At 42.3% G+C, this 15764-nt stretch overlaps 1 protein-coding gene across 18 annotated transcripts in view; it reads right to left on the reverse strand.

Moving 5' to 3' along the window:
• Nucleotides 1-15764, reverse strand: part of MAGI2 (membrane associated guanylate kinase, WW and PDZ domain containing 2) — a 601975-nt gene that overhangs the window by 19750 nt on the left and 566461 nt on the right. For 16 of the 18 annotated variants that reach the window (XM_081023429.1, XM_081023428.1, XM_081023436.1 and 13 more), the window contains one exon: nucleotides 7269-7407. In XM_081023429.1, coding sequence (XP_080879555.1) covers nucleotides 7269-7407 — 139 coding nt within the window. Of the gene's footprint in view, nucleotides 1-1933; nucleotides 2045-7268; nucleotides 7408-15764 lie in introns of all 18 variants that reach the window. The other 2 variants (XM_081023431.1, XM_081023432.1) reach the window with 2 other exon arrangements.

Genomic DNA, 15764 nt, shown 5'->3' on the forward strand with positions numbered 1-15764 from the left:
CTTTTGTTTTATGATGGGGAAACTCGATCAGCACAAGCCACTTGTAGGCTCCTCATTATTTTCTATGGGAAATTAAAGACTGCACTCCTATACTCAATCCTGCTGAATTGAATGGGATTTACTCCCAAATACGCATGAATAAGAGTGCAGCCTTAACTCTGTCAGCTAGAGTTCATCAGGTTTTATTAAGGTTTCTCACCTTTTCACTGTAAAGGTGAGAGATGAGCAATGAATGTGACCTACTGGTAAAAGATTTTTTAAAAAGGTATTTCTTAGTTTATACAAAAGCATCTTGCATTCTTTTTATGAAAGCAGTGAAGGTTCCATCATGATTCTAAACATGAGATGCATCATGGGAGTTGTATTACATATAAGAAGTACTACACTGGACATCAGCAAAGCGTGACAAAATGATACAAACATTTGAGGCATGGGGAAGTAGAGAGAAATTTGAGCAAAAAAGAGCCAATTGGGACAATCTAAGTTAGGTTGCAATCCTCTCTACGTGCGCATGAGTGACTTATCACCGAGTAAACATGCATAGGATTGGACCACAAGACTCCTAAGAGACTTAGAAGGGGGTGAAATTTACATAGTTCAAAGTTGTATCCCTACACAAACACTGCTTGTGAAAGGCAGCTTATGTTCATTTGAAAATTAATTGTGCTTTGGGATGTAATACCAAACTATGCTTTACTTTAGTAAACTAAGAGCCTTAGGGAGCCTTATTTTTCATGAACTGTGGGAACTCTGGCTAGTTTGAACTAGCCAGAGGTCCTCCAAGTTTGGATGTAATGAGAAACATTATATATGTGTTATATGTGAACCCAAAGCTCTCTGCTGCTTATGCATCTAACACTAAACCATGTTTTAGCACAAGTGTCCTCACTGTGGCATGCGCAGGTGCAATGCCACTCCTGAAGGCCTTCCCAATGCCTGTGAAGCCTCTGTGCTCCCATTTTGCTAGGAGTTACCACCACCTTCTCATAGGGAGTGAGAAATGAACCATCTCAGACTTGGAAATTACAGTTGAGAGAAGAAGGGGAAACAGTGTCTCTCTTTCCCACTTCCTTCTTCCGCTATCTAGTTTTCTAAGTTGCGATCTGCACACAAGCAGAAAGCAAGGTGATGGGGAGACAGAGAAAAAAGATATTTGGGGGCGGGGACCAAATGGGAGAGGTGGAGGAAGAGAAGTGGGGTAACCCAAAAGGTAAGGGTCAAAGTATGTGCAATTGCTATTTTCCTCCTCCTCCTCTGTTTTTTTTTTGGGGGGGGGGAATCAAAATTTTTTTTGGTTTCCCCCTTCTATCTGGGTTGGGGAGAAATCTGTGCTTGGTGGCCACCCTACTTTCTGGGATTTGTGTTTTCTCCCTCTACCATGTGTCTCTCCCAATCTCAAAGAAACCCATGCACAGAATGTGCAAGTGAGGGGTAGGCCCAACAATTTGTTTCTGTGCATGCCTCCAGCGGCAGCCATTTTGTGACTGGCAAAAGCCATTGTGACAGCAATTTTATGGTGGCGCCCAGAGCCCTTTTTGAAAATTCCAAATGTCTCAATGAGTCAATGAAGCTATATGTATATGCTAACTATACATAGGATTGCCACCTTAGGATGTTGTTGAGATTCCCTTGTATTCTTTATCAACTTTATGAGTATATATAAAATCCTGAAATACAGGGATGCTGGGGAAATAACAGGGTTAAAGAAAGCCCTATCTATCGAATCAAAATATATGTCCAGGGCTTTGTGTTAAAAATATGCACTTTGATCTTGCTTTTAAAAATATTTTCAATTTCAAGGAGATTGTAGAATTAACAGAGGCACCAAACAAGTTAAGTTGTAAGAGAAAACTTGTCAAAGACTCAGTTAAAACAATTCTGTAAAATGAAAGCATATTAGAGAACAATAAATATGCATGCAGAGTTTACACACCGTGTCTTTAGGGTGGCCCAATAAGTAGAAATAAGGGGAGCCATGCTTGTCACTTTTCATGCACATGGAGAGGCTGGAAGATACCATTCCTAAAGGAAGGGGAGGAACAGCCTAGGACCAATCATTAGAATTAACAGAACCAGTGACATCAAGACATATTATTATTATTATTTATTATTATTAATATTATTATTATCACTGCAAAGAATTCTTAGCTTATTAGAACAGCTGAGCAGGTTTCTTACAAGTAACAGCCAATTTATTTTTTCTAATAAAAGTCAGACAAAGAGGCATGCAGGCGGTTAATATTAGTGAAAGAATGAAGTATTCTACAGACATATTTGAGAAGCAGATCCTAAAGAAATATGAGATAAATCTTGAGGCGATTTATAAAACCATCCTAAATCAGAACAAATTTAAAGTGTGAAGGAAACCCAAAACTGACTTGAGATTAGGTGGTACTGATGGACCTGTTTCTGAGCTGCATTAATGACTGCGTACGATTCCCCCAGTGTGGACACAAAGGGGAAGGATGCATGGAATGCCACTTATTGTGCATAATGCAGTGCTAACACATCTCCTGCTTAACCTGTCTGCTCTCTTCTCCTCTGCAGAGACCTAACGATCAAGACATGCCATTTCTGGCCAGAATTTCTTTGGCAGCTGTCGCTCTGGAGAGGAGAGAAAGGGCTGTACAAGCTAGCAGAGAATGTGCCGCTACAGCCTCCTCTTCGGGGCCATGACTGAAGTTCTCACCCTGGGCCAGCAGGGTATACTGTAGATAGTTATGCAAATGAAGGATCGAAAGTGACGTTCAGTGATTGGATAGTTTTAGAAAGTTGCTACAGTAACGTTGTACTGGAGATCTATATAAGCAGGCTGACTGAGCCCTTCTGTTCTGGCCTCTGAATAAACAAGAGCTGTTTGAAGAATCGTTGTGTCGTCTGATATGTTCACCCACAACTTAACAACTGGCAGGCTGCAGCTGCGTACCAAGGAGGAGAAGGGCAGTTCCTACGAAAAACCCCTATAGCATCAAGGCTTACTTGTATGGGCTATTTTTTTAACTGAAAATCAGGCCTGCAGTTTGGGGCTAATTCATAAATCCACCTAGGTTGGGGTGGTGGTCAGAAGCAATTTTGCTCAGCAGAGATTTGCATGCCAACTGCTCTCATCCCCAGGTGTGTTAGGTATTTGGATTGTTACAATATGCTTGATGTGGAGCTACTTTTAAAGACTAGGGACTTTTGGCTGGTTCAGAAAGCTGTAGCCAGTCTGTTGACCGAGACCAAATACAGGAAGTCTCTTTGGAACTTCCTCTTTGAGAACATCCAGTCCCCTTGTTGATGGCTGGACAGGTAAAAACCTTCATTATTTAAGCAGCCATTTGGCCTTGTGAGTGGATTTGTTGTTCTCTGCTGCTGTGTTTTAATCTGTATTTTTAATTTAACATTTTAAAACTGGCAACCTTTTTAAAATTGACTTGTTAATTCACACCTGGTTTTTATATGGCTTCACTGTATTACTGCTTATTATGTTATGTGGGCTGGCTATTTTCTGCTGTTGTTTGCTGCCTTGGGCATTCTTTCATAAAAGGTTGAGTGTAAATGCGATATCCAATACAGGCAGACCTCATTTTTATTGCCTTTGCTTTACTTCACAGATATTGCTCCTTACGAGGGCATGGGTGCAGCTGGCCATGGGAAGGGGTCGTGGCTTGGCCTGGAGCCAGATTTTTCCCCTTCCGCCCCTGCAGCCAGGGGGGCCTGCCTTAATAGACCACAGTAGCTCCAAACATAACTTTTATATGCACTGAGAAACAAAACAAAAAAGTGACTCACTTTAATGTGATATTTGCTTTATTGTGGTGGTCTAGAGCCGACCGCCTGTATGCCAGTGTATCGTCTATACTCGGCCTTGTCATTAACCCCCGCCACTAAACTGGGGACAAGTAAAAGGTGACAACTCCCCCTCCCAAAACGATTCAGTAATGAAAACACCACCATGAGCAACAGCACCAACAACAATTCAAAATAAATATACAGACCCAAAAATAAATAAATAGTGCAACATTAATATGAGAGTGTGTGAGTTGGATGAGGCTTTTGGTGGAATTTTTTAAAATCAGTATATGACTCCTGTACTTTGAGGAAGTCTGAGTAAGGGCCTGCTATGGATGTGCTTTGGGAGACAGGGTGGGGGGGGGGGCTGTTTCTGGAAGGCAATGTGGGTTCGGACAGGCCTGCAGGACTTCTGATTCACCAAGCAGAATGGAGCCTCTGACAAGCTTCACCAACCTCTGAGTTGCATTGCCTGCCCAGAGGCTGCAAAAACACTGAAACTGTGAAGCACCTGGCAGCCACAGTGAGCGAGGAGCCTTTCGCTTGGTGATTCACAAGTAGCTGTGTGGGCTGGATTAAAGTCAGGGGACATGGAAGCGGACAGGAGGAAGGATGGGGTTTTAAACTGCTAGCCAGCGCTGATGGGAGCCATAGTCCAAACATCTAGAGGGCACCAGTTTGAGGAAGACTGGCCTAGGCATTAGCAAGAAATATAAGGGCGGGGGGAGAAGAGAGTTTATCTGTATCGTTACTGCAACTATTTCCGAATGTAGAAAAGTTGAAAAAGCGGGTTATTTTGCAATGGCCTCCAGCAGCCATGTTGGGCTAGTAGCCATGACACTTTTATAAACATATGAGTCCCAGCACCTCTTTCTTCTACCAAATTCCCCTATGTATGTGTTTGTGTGTGTTGTGATTATTTAATCAGTTAGATGTCTTGAGTTTCCCTGGAAAGTGGGATATATTTTTAAGAATAAATATGACAATGTTTTTAATTTCTCCCTGCCTGTTTTGATTTAAACATGCTACAAAATTTACATGCCATTTTTGGCGGACACTGAACAGCAGCACTTTAATTTTCAAGTATAAAGCTAAAAATACATTAGTTGTTGGCCCTGGATACTATTTCTAATTCCTGATCAAGCCTAAGAGCCTTTAATTAGGGCATTTTGCACTGCAGTGCATCTCAGAAACCTCCACATTAGCTGGAAAATTGAACAACCTTCTGAAAAACAAGATAAGGACTCAGCCACAGAAGTCAGCTACCAAAATGAAATGAAATTTTGGGAGGCTGAAATTGAATCTGGGAAGATGCCACATTGAATTCTAAGTGCGTTTATGCAAACTGGGAGGCAGGCAGCCATTTCAAAGTTAAACAAATGAAGGAAGGTAGCTAATAATCAGCCCGATTCAGCTTGTACTGAATGGATAGTTTTTCTGTGGGCTGCCATCTTCTGTTTTGTTTTAGAGCTAAGGGCCAGCTCACACGCTGACGTAGAGGGCATTTCTTTATTTAACATTTTAAAGCTGCTTTTCTGGGCAGACCTATCTGAAACCAGATTACAATATTAAACTTCCCCACAATGAGTAAGCAAAAATAAGCTATTAATAAACAATCCTGTAAAATCAAAACAGTATCACCTTTTAGGCAGTAAAGCAATCTCATGTGTGGAGTTATACTGGAATCTTGTGTGAACTTGCCACCAGGTATGTGGCAATGCCTACCAACTGTGATGTGGGCAGAATCTGCAGGCATCTATATAGATGCACACTCAATTGACTGAATGAATTACATGAATTGGGTATACACACATATATAGCAAGCCTGCAGCTTCATGTATTTTAAAGATGTCTTGCCATTCCCCTAGTTATTTGCTTTGAAGCCATTTGTTATAATGTTGATTCCCCGCCCCCAACTCAGAGAAGAGTGTTCATTCTCCCTTGTGAAGATTTCGGTTCCTCTAGCTATTATTATCCTCAATAAACAGGTTTTGAGATATGAGGTAGATATGCAACATCCATTTTCCTTAAGCTATTAGCTGGTGCATCCTTCTGTGAAGGCAACTCCATTGCCAGAGCATTAATCAAAGCTTTTCCTCCCGTAGAGATATCCTGATCAAATCCATGAATGACTGGGCATGATCAGGCTACATTTGGGATTTCCTGTTCCCAACTCCTCTGGATTAGTAACAGAGTCTTTTATTTCTTTCTACCCAAATACTGCATTCCCAGAGACAACATGGAGATTACATTCTTTGTACTATGTTTATATAATTAGTCCCTCTCGGCCTATAATCTCCAGTGAGTTTTACAGCAAAATCTTAAGGAAATACACATGCAATTCTACTTCCTTTACGGAAAGTGCTGCCAGGCTCTTGTTAACTGGGGGGTAGTGAAAATGGAGTTGTTTAGAAGCATAACTAAATATCTCCCCAACTGGGGATTCATTTGGATCTAAGCTGCTTCCCAGAATGCCCTTTTGGGCTCTTCCCATGTCGGAGCTTTGACTGGACCAAGGCTTTGGAGGAGCTGGCAGAATTGGGGAGGAAGACTCCGCCACTGGAACTGTATCTTTAAAGCTGGAGGGGTAGAACTGATCTATTCCATGGCCCACAGGGCAATATCCCAGGGACACAGTCCTTACAGTCCAACCCTCCAGGTACCCTGACTCCACCTTTCAAACCTGGGACTTGGAAATGAGGACTAGTGACATCTAGAATGCTTAGCAAAGCCTCCCATGAACTGTGAAGCTCTTGACCCCTGCCTAGTTCCTCTGGCTAGTGCAGCTCTTTTGCATTTTTGCATGGATACAGAAACAAACAAGGCTGGGCAATCTTAACGATATATTATGCATGTTTATACTTTTTTATAACTTGTGTTGTGTTCCTGTTTTCTAGTCTATTAGGTTCCCCAAACAGCTTGCAATTTCCCCACAAAATTGTAAACAAACAGTTAAAAGCTCATTAAAACCACTACTATGAAAGCATTTTTAACCTCCCACCACTGCACACAAATGAAACTGATCAAAAAGCAGCAAAATTGGCAACTAATTCAAAATAGACATCAATAGAAAAAGAAAATGCACACTCTGGAAATCTCTTTTGATGATAGTATTCACAAATGTTTGTTATTTCGATTAGCAATTGAATTATCTACTTCTCCCCAACAAGTTTAGGCAGCGTGTATATGAAGAGAGCTACCTGAAAATCATTGATGATACTCTCCTTATGAGTTTATAGCATCTCTTCCCCTGTCAAGCATTGCATCTAATGGGTCTTTTGGGCCATGTGTAGCTGGGAATAATGCAATTCTACCTCTGCTGCTGGTAGGTATCTACAAAAGGCATACAGCGATTTAACTACGCATTATGGCATGTACTTCCAGAGGGATGCGGTACTGATTTGACACATTTGCAATTGACACATAGCACTGAACAGATGCAATTTTCAAGACAAAAGAACCACAGATTGATACTAATAAAAATGAAAACCCACCATATTCTGGGACCTGCCCGGTTCCACGTTTCAGTAGCAACCGCACTCTCCTGCCACCAGATTTGATTAGTTCTATTGCTCTGGCGTGTGTCATGTCCCTTGTGCTTTCCCCATTAATTTCAATTATTTGATCACCCACCTGCCAGATAAAAAAAAAGGGTGCCAAGTTAGACGAAAGGAAACAAAGCATTTAATTTTGAAAACACATAAACATACAGTGTCATTCACATATCATTCGTTTAATGCATTTGGATGTACTAGATACCTTAACATATTTTTTCCTCCTGCCTTGAATTAAAGATGAAGGTAACATTAACCTCAGTCATATCCTAGGGTCTCTCTCCTCCCTGACCCAAAAGCCACATTTAGTTCAGACCGTAACTTGTACAGATGGCTCAGGACCTAAGAAACAGAACTGTAGTAATGGGTAATGATAGAGTTTAACAAGAACCATTTTGCTGCATATCCTGAGCAGCTGGGGAATTCTGAAGGTCCACAGTCCTGGGAACAGGATGGGCCTGTTCAGAGCTGCTCTTTGGCCCCAGTGGGCCAAAGTGGTCTGAAACTGAAGGCTCTCCATGTAATTTTAGGCTTTCACATTTCCCAGGAGAAGATATGGAGTAAAAGTAAAATAAGCAACAACAACGGCACAACGTAGCAAAGTCAGCCCATTATTTAAATCCCATTTGTTTTCGTGATGGAATTAAACATGTGCTTAACTTTCTCCTACTGAAATAAATGAGAATGAAAAGTGCTTAACATGGGATCGATTGTGCCCCAGCTCTAAAAGAAAATCAAATCCTAGCAAATGATAGGGCACTTAAGACATTCTTTTTGAAAAGTGTGCTGCCTGGCAAAAGTGAGGACGAGGCCCAATCTTCAGTTAGGGTAGGAAATAGCAACCCTATTGATTGCTTTGTCGCTGTAATTACAACACTATTCTTATGCCATTCTTAATCCATCATTATTTTCTGAAGAATGTACGGCATTTTCCTTTACATTGCTGTGTCTTTAAAGCTCATCTTATTTTTTATATGAAGATATTATTCTTTGAAAGAAGCAGTCTATATCAGTACACTGAATTTCAGTTATAATCTTGAGTCAGGTATTTGCTCCCTGACCCACCGGATGGCAAAAGTGCAAATTTGAACCCAAGTTAAATTAACTCCCTGGTTTGGCAGATTTTTATTTGCTGGTGTTATTACTGTTAATATCTTTTTATGTTTCGTGCTATTTTATTGCTGTTCCTACTGTTTTGGATTGCTGTTAGCCTATGAGCTGCCTTGCAGGCACCCTGAAAGCGGAATTGAAATATATAAGATAGCAAATCAATAAGCTGGCCTTCTTTTTTTAACTTCAGCATAATTCATACCTAGGTCACAAGCTGCTTCTTTTAATGCCATATGTGCACTCTTTATTTATAACTGCTCTGCCTGTGTTTCTTTTGAGAAACATGTTAGAAAGTAGTCCCCATGAACGAGTATCTTGATTTGTCAAACAAGCTACACTGATAAGAACGGCCAATGCGACACCAGGGCTCCCTAAACCCCACAGCTGTCTGTTTTCCTGTGTCTTGATGGGCCAGAGGTTATCACCCACATGAACAAGAGCATGTGGGCTCCGTCAAAGAAGCACAGTATCAACAGAACAACAGTCGACTATCAATGCTTTCCAGCTAAAGAAAACCGCAGCTCATTTTGTGGGGACATTTGATCACTGCAGCACAGAATGTCATAAAACCTAGATGGGATTTTCTAAACAAGTAGAGCTGCTGGAGAGCAGGACACATGGCTGAGCAGATTAAATAAGCACATTTATCAATACCAGAGCAACACACCTGTTCTGCAATAGCTCAGCATGGGGAGAGCTCCCCCTGAGAGCATGGAGACAATTCTCACTATGAGAGGCATCTGAAAATCAACTCAGACTTGGGTGGAAATCTAAGTCATGTTTGAATATGAATGATTTATACTCTCTCTCTCTCTCCACCCTGCCCCCCAAATGAAGCTACCTTACCCTGCCCCATCTGATTGGAGCTGGACCTGTATGTTAGCATTGATGTTTCTAAACTTTTTAATGTCTGCAGCTAGAGGAATATTAATACTAATGGAAAACAGCTACTACCTTGAGTCTATAGAGGCATGGTTGAATAGATTGTGGAAGAATCTTACAGAGAAACTAACCCAGCATCTTAAGAGTGCTAAGGAACACAAAGAGCAAAGATGATTTTGACACATTATGGTACAGTACATGTTTATTCTGCACACTGGAAAGGACAATGTTGTTCCCTCAGCACTAGCTATCTATGGCTCACTCTGGGACAATCCGTTAAGATGGAGAGTAGAGGACATTAAACTGCTATATTAACCTCTAAATTATTGTACAAACCTGCCTAATGTTTGGCTGTATCTTTTACATTGCATATGCATGGAATATTTATTGGGAAGTGGGGGAAATGTGTGTTGTTTCAGGGAGGAATATTCAGAAAAGGGAAGGCTTGGGTGGCAAGGGGGCTGGGAGCCAAGGATCTGGGGTGATATTTAGGGTGGAGTTGCAAGAGAAGAGGAAGGCACAGAGGGAGATGCCATGCCAAGTCACTAATGTACCTAGCTGCTTGATATCGGCACACCCCCAAAATAAAATGCAGGCTTTCATCAGAACACAGTGTTCGTGTCACACCTCCACACAAAAACTTCGTTTGCATTTATGATCCATTGTAAGATGCATCTTAATTACTCTTTTCTTTTATATTTATGAAAGCAGGAGAGTGTGTTGCTTTCAAGAAAAAGTCATTTCAGTTTAGATTAATTCAGATTCTCCAGCCAGGCTCTAGAACAACTGAGCTATGAAATTGAGCGGCCTGTTTTGTGACAATAATGAGGAGATAATATTCCTAGGGAGCATCTAAGTGACATTTTTATTGATAGGTTAATTACAAATAAAATTGTAAAGCTTTTAAAAACCATTAAAATAAAGAGACTCGGATGTATGCAACATTTGTATGTACTTTTTTCTTTTAACCCTCTACTTAGCAGGTAAATCATTAATAAACTTCCTACTATATTTCTCCCAATAAATAGTTCTATTATTTTCTTTGACACGTCAGGTTCCCCCAGATAAGTGTATTTATATTGATCCAGGAGAACTGCCTTTCTGGTTGCTTTGTCCTTAGGATTATGGTTTGGCACTACAGTACTACATGAGATGCAAGGGGAAGCATTTCTTTTGGTGGCAGGGGGTGAGGAAGACTAGTTGGTCTGGTGCAGAATTCGGTGGCCAGGTTGCTCATTGGGATTTGAGCATATTACACCGATCCTGGCCCAACTGCACTGACAACTTAGGACTGCCGTACCTCAAAGAATGCCTCTGCCCATTGGAACTGACTCAGATCCTGTGATCATCCTCTGAGGCATCTCTTCTATGAGAGGTCTAAAGGGTGGCAAAATGAGAACAGGCCATTTCTGCAGTGGCTCCTGGTTTGTGGAATGCTCTCCTCAGGGAGGCTCACATGGCTCCTTCAATTCATGTATTTAGGTGCCAGGCAAATACATTTTTCATTCAAGCAGGCCTTTGGCTGATTAACATTCCGTGGCCTTTTGGGTATGTATGTGGGAGTGGGGTTATTGGCTTGTTTTGCTTTTTTATGTATTTTGTGTTTTCACTTTGTATTTTTATGTTGTGAACCGCTCTTTGATCTTCAGATGAAGAGCAGTATACAAATCTAATAAATAAATTTTAGAGGGGCCCGGAAAGATCCTGCAATGACTTTGTACAGCTGCACAGTTTGTAGAGGCTGCCTTTAGAAGAACCAGGCTGCTGGATCAGGCCAAAAGTCCACCCAGTCCAGCATACTGTTCTCACAGTGGCCAACGAGATGCCTCTGGGAAGCCCAGAAGATGGACCTGAGTGCAACAGCACCCTCTCCACTTGTGATTCCCAGCATCTGGTGCTCAGAGGCACACTGTCTCCAACTGTGGTCGTAGGACCTAGACATCATGGCTGGTAGCCATGCAAAACCCAATCCTCCATGACTTTGCCTAATCTTCTCTCAAAGCCATTCAAGTTGGCGGCCATTGCTTCATCTTGTGTGGGAGCAAATTCCATTGTCATCTATGCGCCGTGTGAAGAACTCCATCCTGTCTGTCCTGAATCTTCGAAACCGCAGCTTCATTAATGGATAACCCGGTTCTAGTATTATGGGAGAGGGAGAAACACTTCACTTTCTTCCCACCACACGTTTTGCTCTGTGTATGTGCATGAATCATTTTACAATGAGGAAACGTATTGTGTGAAGTATTCCTGGAGGAGGGAAGGTTCACTCCTCAGGAACTCCAAGAGAATGAACCTTGGGGAGCCTATGTCAGCCAGGCAGACAATAATGAGCCAGAGGAACCATGGCTCTGACTCAGCTTCCAACTTCCCTGTGAGAGGCTGGAAAATCGGCAACAGAATAAAGATCTAGGAATTGGAATCGAAGGAATACTGAGGAAAGAGCTGACTTGTGGTGGGGTCAGTGGGGAAGACAGGCATTAATTGGGCCTTTTGATGAACGCAGGTTACTAGATGTGCTTAGCAGGTTAGTAAATATTTTCAGTCGACGTGCATGGTTGGTTTATGACGTGTCAAAGCAATTACAGTTGCCTAACTTAAAGCAAGTTGCCTGCTGTGCCATTCTTGAATGAGCAGGCCTCTGCCAACAAAAAAAACTCATTACAGGTGTGCTGCTTCCCTGCTGCACCAGAAATGAAGGTAATTGCATGTGCGGGCTTTCAACCTGCGTTAAGTGGGGAAATTTAATGGTAAAAACAGCCCCCGATGATTGTGCACAAAGGGCACTGCTGTCTGCCATCTCCTTAATGCATTTTATAATTAAACCTCTTGAAAGAGACTAATTACCCTATGGAAAGTGACATCTCCTATTTATACGTGCATTGTAGCTTCCAAATTAAATATTCAATATCTTATTACTTTTTTCATCCTTCCTTCTGATAGAAAGAAGCAGCCTGGGAAGGGCCCTGAATTGTGCAAGTTCCCCCACAGCATGGGGCTCCCTCTCTCCTGAGCTGAAAGCCCCTCTCTCGGTGAAAGTTAACTCATTAAAGCAGTCCTCGTAACAGCAGATCCAATGCACAGGCTGCTGCTGTCAGTGGCTGGTGTAGCTCAGCTCAATTTTTGCTCTAGCCATTCACTTACTAGGTGGCCTCAAGCAAGCCATAAAAATGTTGGACAAGCCCTGCTGGATCAGGCCAATGGGTTAATAACTGGGTTGATTAACTGCCCACCCTTTGAATGGAAGAACCTATATAGCAGCCCAGGAAAACGGCCAGATATTAGCGTAATTGCTTCCAGATGGGGTTTCCATGCTGACTTCCCATCGATAAGTAATCCCAGATATTTAAATCTGGGTACTTGCTCAAGGGTGTGACTGTCTAGAGTCCACATGGATTTGGTAGTCCTCTTGCCAAATACAGTGTCCTTGGTTTTATCGTAGTTAATTTTTAGATGTTCTTTTTTTATACAGCTGTCCAAATTTAACCAGTATCCTCCTGAGATATTGAAAGTGTTGAATTTTTTGCGAATATCCCAAAAAATAGCTAACAACTTTTGTGTCCAGATTTTCACTTCTTGAAATATCGCATCCCTAACCAACACAAGTTCAGTAATACTTCATTTAGGAACATGGCTAACAGCTCGGCACTGCCTACCAACCAAACTTGCTTCCACTGAGCAGTTGCCAGTTCCTCTATGTCCTCCTAAGACCCCACCTATGCCTCAGCTCAAAGTTTCCCTAGCAGCCTTAAACTACATCCAAAAACTTAAACTAAACTTAAACTCTGTGCCCTTTGTTCTGCTACATGCAAAGCCCTCTCTGCTCAGTTCAGTAGGAACAGCAAGCTCCTGGGCTACTTCTGCAGATGCTGTCCTCTCTTCCTGTTTCATCAGCAAAGTCTGCCTTGCTTTCTGCACCTGGCTCTTCTTGCTCACTCACATCTACTCGCATCTTCAAGCCTCCAGCCATTCCTCCCCTCCCCTCCCCTCCCTCCCCCTGACCTGTCCTCAGTGCCCCACTCCCCTGGTTCCAAGCCTTCCTCTTCTGAGGCTTCCCTAGGGGGCTTCCTGGCTGGTGCTTCCCACCACTCCTTTTCAGCCAGCCAGTCCCTGACTCAAGGAAGAAGAAGAAGAAGAAGAGTTTGGATTTGATATCCCGCCTTTCACTCCCTTTAAGGAGTCTCAAAGCGGCTAACATTCTCCTTTCCCCTTCCTCCCCCACAACAAACACTCTGTGAGGTGAGTGGGGCTGAGAGACTTCAAAGAAGTGTGACTGGCCCAAGGTCACCCAGCAGCTGCATGTGGAGGAGCGGAGACTCAAACCCGGTTCCCCAGATTATGAGACTACCGCTCTTAACCACTACACCACACTGGGAAGAGGTATTTCAGATATCTGGGGCCACGCGCTAGTGTGAGCACCTTAAATTCAATCCAGAAACAAACTGAGTTCTAAACGGAATCCAAATCAGGATTCTGGCCGCTGTATTCGGCAAAGCTGAAGTTTCTGAATTGTCTTCAAGGGCAACACCACCTAAATTCCTGATCCCAGACAAGATCTGCACACGACCTTCCCTTCCCCAAGTCTTTTCCAACCCCCAGACATTTTTTTTTCTTACTGAGCAGCATCAGCCCTACCATTAGGCAGAGTGAGGCAGTCACCTCAGGTGGCAGATAGAGTGGTGAGCTGTGGAAGCTCCTCTTGGGCCACTGGCCATTGCCCTTAGCTGGAGAGATTAGAGCTATGTGTCCCATGACCTGCCAGAAATATCCTAAACTGCCCTTTGGTGGGCGATGCTACCCCATTGCCAGTGTTGAAGGAAGAGTCAGCCGCCAGTCGAGTCAGCTCCTGTGCATGGGATGGAGAGGCCTTTGCTCTTTGTCACAAAGAGCTTCTAATTTGTCTCACTGGGAATCATGTTCTGTTTTTATAAATTGATGCAAAGGCCTAGTCTCCAGGTAGGATATTTAGAGCTATAGCATATCATTACAATTCCCCCTTATTTTTATGGTATGGAGCATGTTGCACTAATTTTTTGAGAGCCTGTGCGCTGCTCTCCCCTAATGTGAGGCAGCAATGTCTTCTAGATTACTGCCTGTGATATTCTAATGGCAGAAGCCTTAAAGCATGAATGTTGCACAACATCTTAGATGAGAGCTATAATTTAAAGAACTTATTCCAGAACACTAATGTATAATTTTTGACCAAACTGCGGGAGGCAGTGGAAGACAGGAGTGCCTGGTGTGCTCTAGTCCATGGGGTCATGAAGAGTCGAACACAACTAAATGACTAAACAACAACAATGTATTATTTACCAGTGGTCATGCTAATCCTCTCCACAGAGCCCAAAGTGTGTATAACTCCAGCAGATAATGCAGTCTCAAAAACAATTCTGTTTGAAATGTCTTTTTTTTAAAAAAAAGTTATATTAAAAGTTGAGATTATTAGCTGCCCTTTCTTTTGTGGCTGCTGTTAAAGATTTCCTCTGACCCATGAGATTCTAAAGACATTTCTAACAAGACAACCTGAGTTGTTCTGGAGAATCAAGTCAACCATATATAACAGCAATCTTGTTCCTTCCCTTTTATTTTTCCTGAAATAGATTCTGTGGATTGTCCTCAGTTTGTGTAAAGATACTGTATAATGGATCACCTATTTGCTTCTGATTTATGATAGCATCAACTGCACAGCTGAAACAGATTTAGCATCCTAGAGGAACTCATTTTGCATTTCTTTGTTGTGTATACAATAAATCTGGCCAATTTATGTCTCTTTGTCAATACAAGCCTGCTTGGGACTAGTGTTTGTGGAAAGCTAGCAAACTGGTGCCTTGTCACACCTTTGTGTGCTGTGTAACTAAGGCATTAGTGCTCAATTTGGTTTCAAGAATTATCAGAGCAGTCAGAATCCAATGCCAGTTTTGCTAAAACTGGATAATGATATATGAAGCAGGGAATTAGGATAAAGTCCTTCAAATGCCTTCAGAGTCTGCTTCAGAAAATAAAGGATGGTTAAACATAGATCGTGAGTTTTGAGGTTTATTAGAAGCAGATTAACTTAAATGTATGATTCAGACCACAGGCAATGCACAATTTTCAGGCAGGAACTATCTTAATTGCGAGTGGCTTCCTAGTTCATGATTATATATTTATAGACAACCTCTGTAAACTTCTCTGTCTCCAAAATGATCAGGGCACTATACTTATCCTCGGAGATTTTCACAACAATGTTATGTTACATTGTTACATTGAGAGGGCATGTTACATTGAGAGGTGAAAGTGACTTGCCCCAAGGTCACCCAGTGACTTCCCAGGCTGATGGGCCGAGTGTGTGCAATGGGTACATGGAGCAAGGTGGGTAAGACTGTGTCTGCTGGTGGGGTGGCCTCCACATCCTCTGCATATTCACTAGAAACTCTGAAAACAGAGCCCATGATGTATGCAAACTGG

The sequence above is a fragment of the Podarcis pityusensis genome (genome assembly GCF_964106645.2).
Source record: "Podarcis pityusensis genome assembly, chromosome: 10".
NCBI lineage: Eukaryota > Metazoa > Chordata > Lepidosauria > Squamata > Lacertidae > Podarcis > Podarcis pityusensis.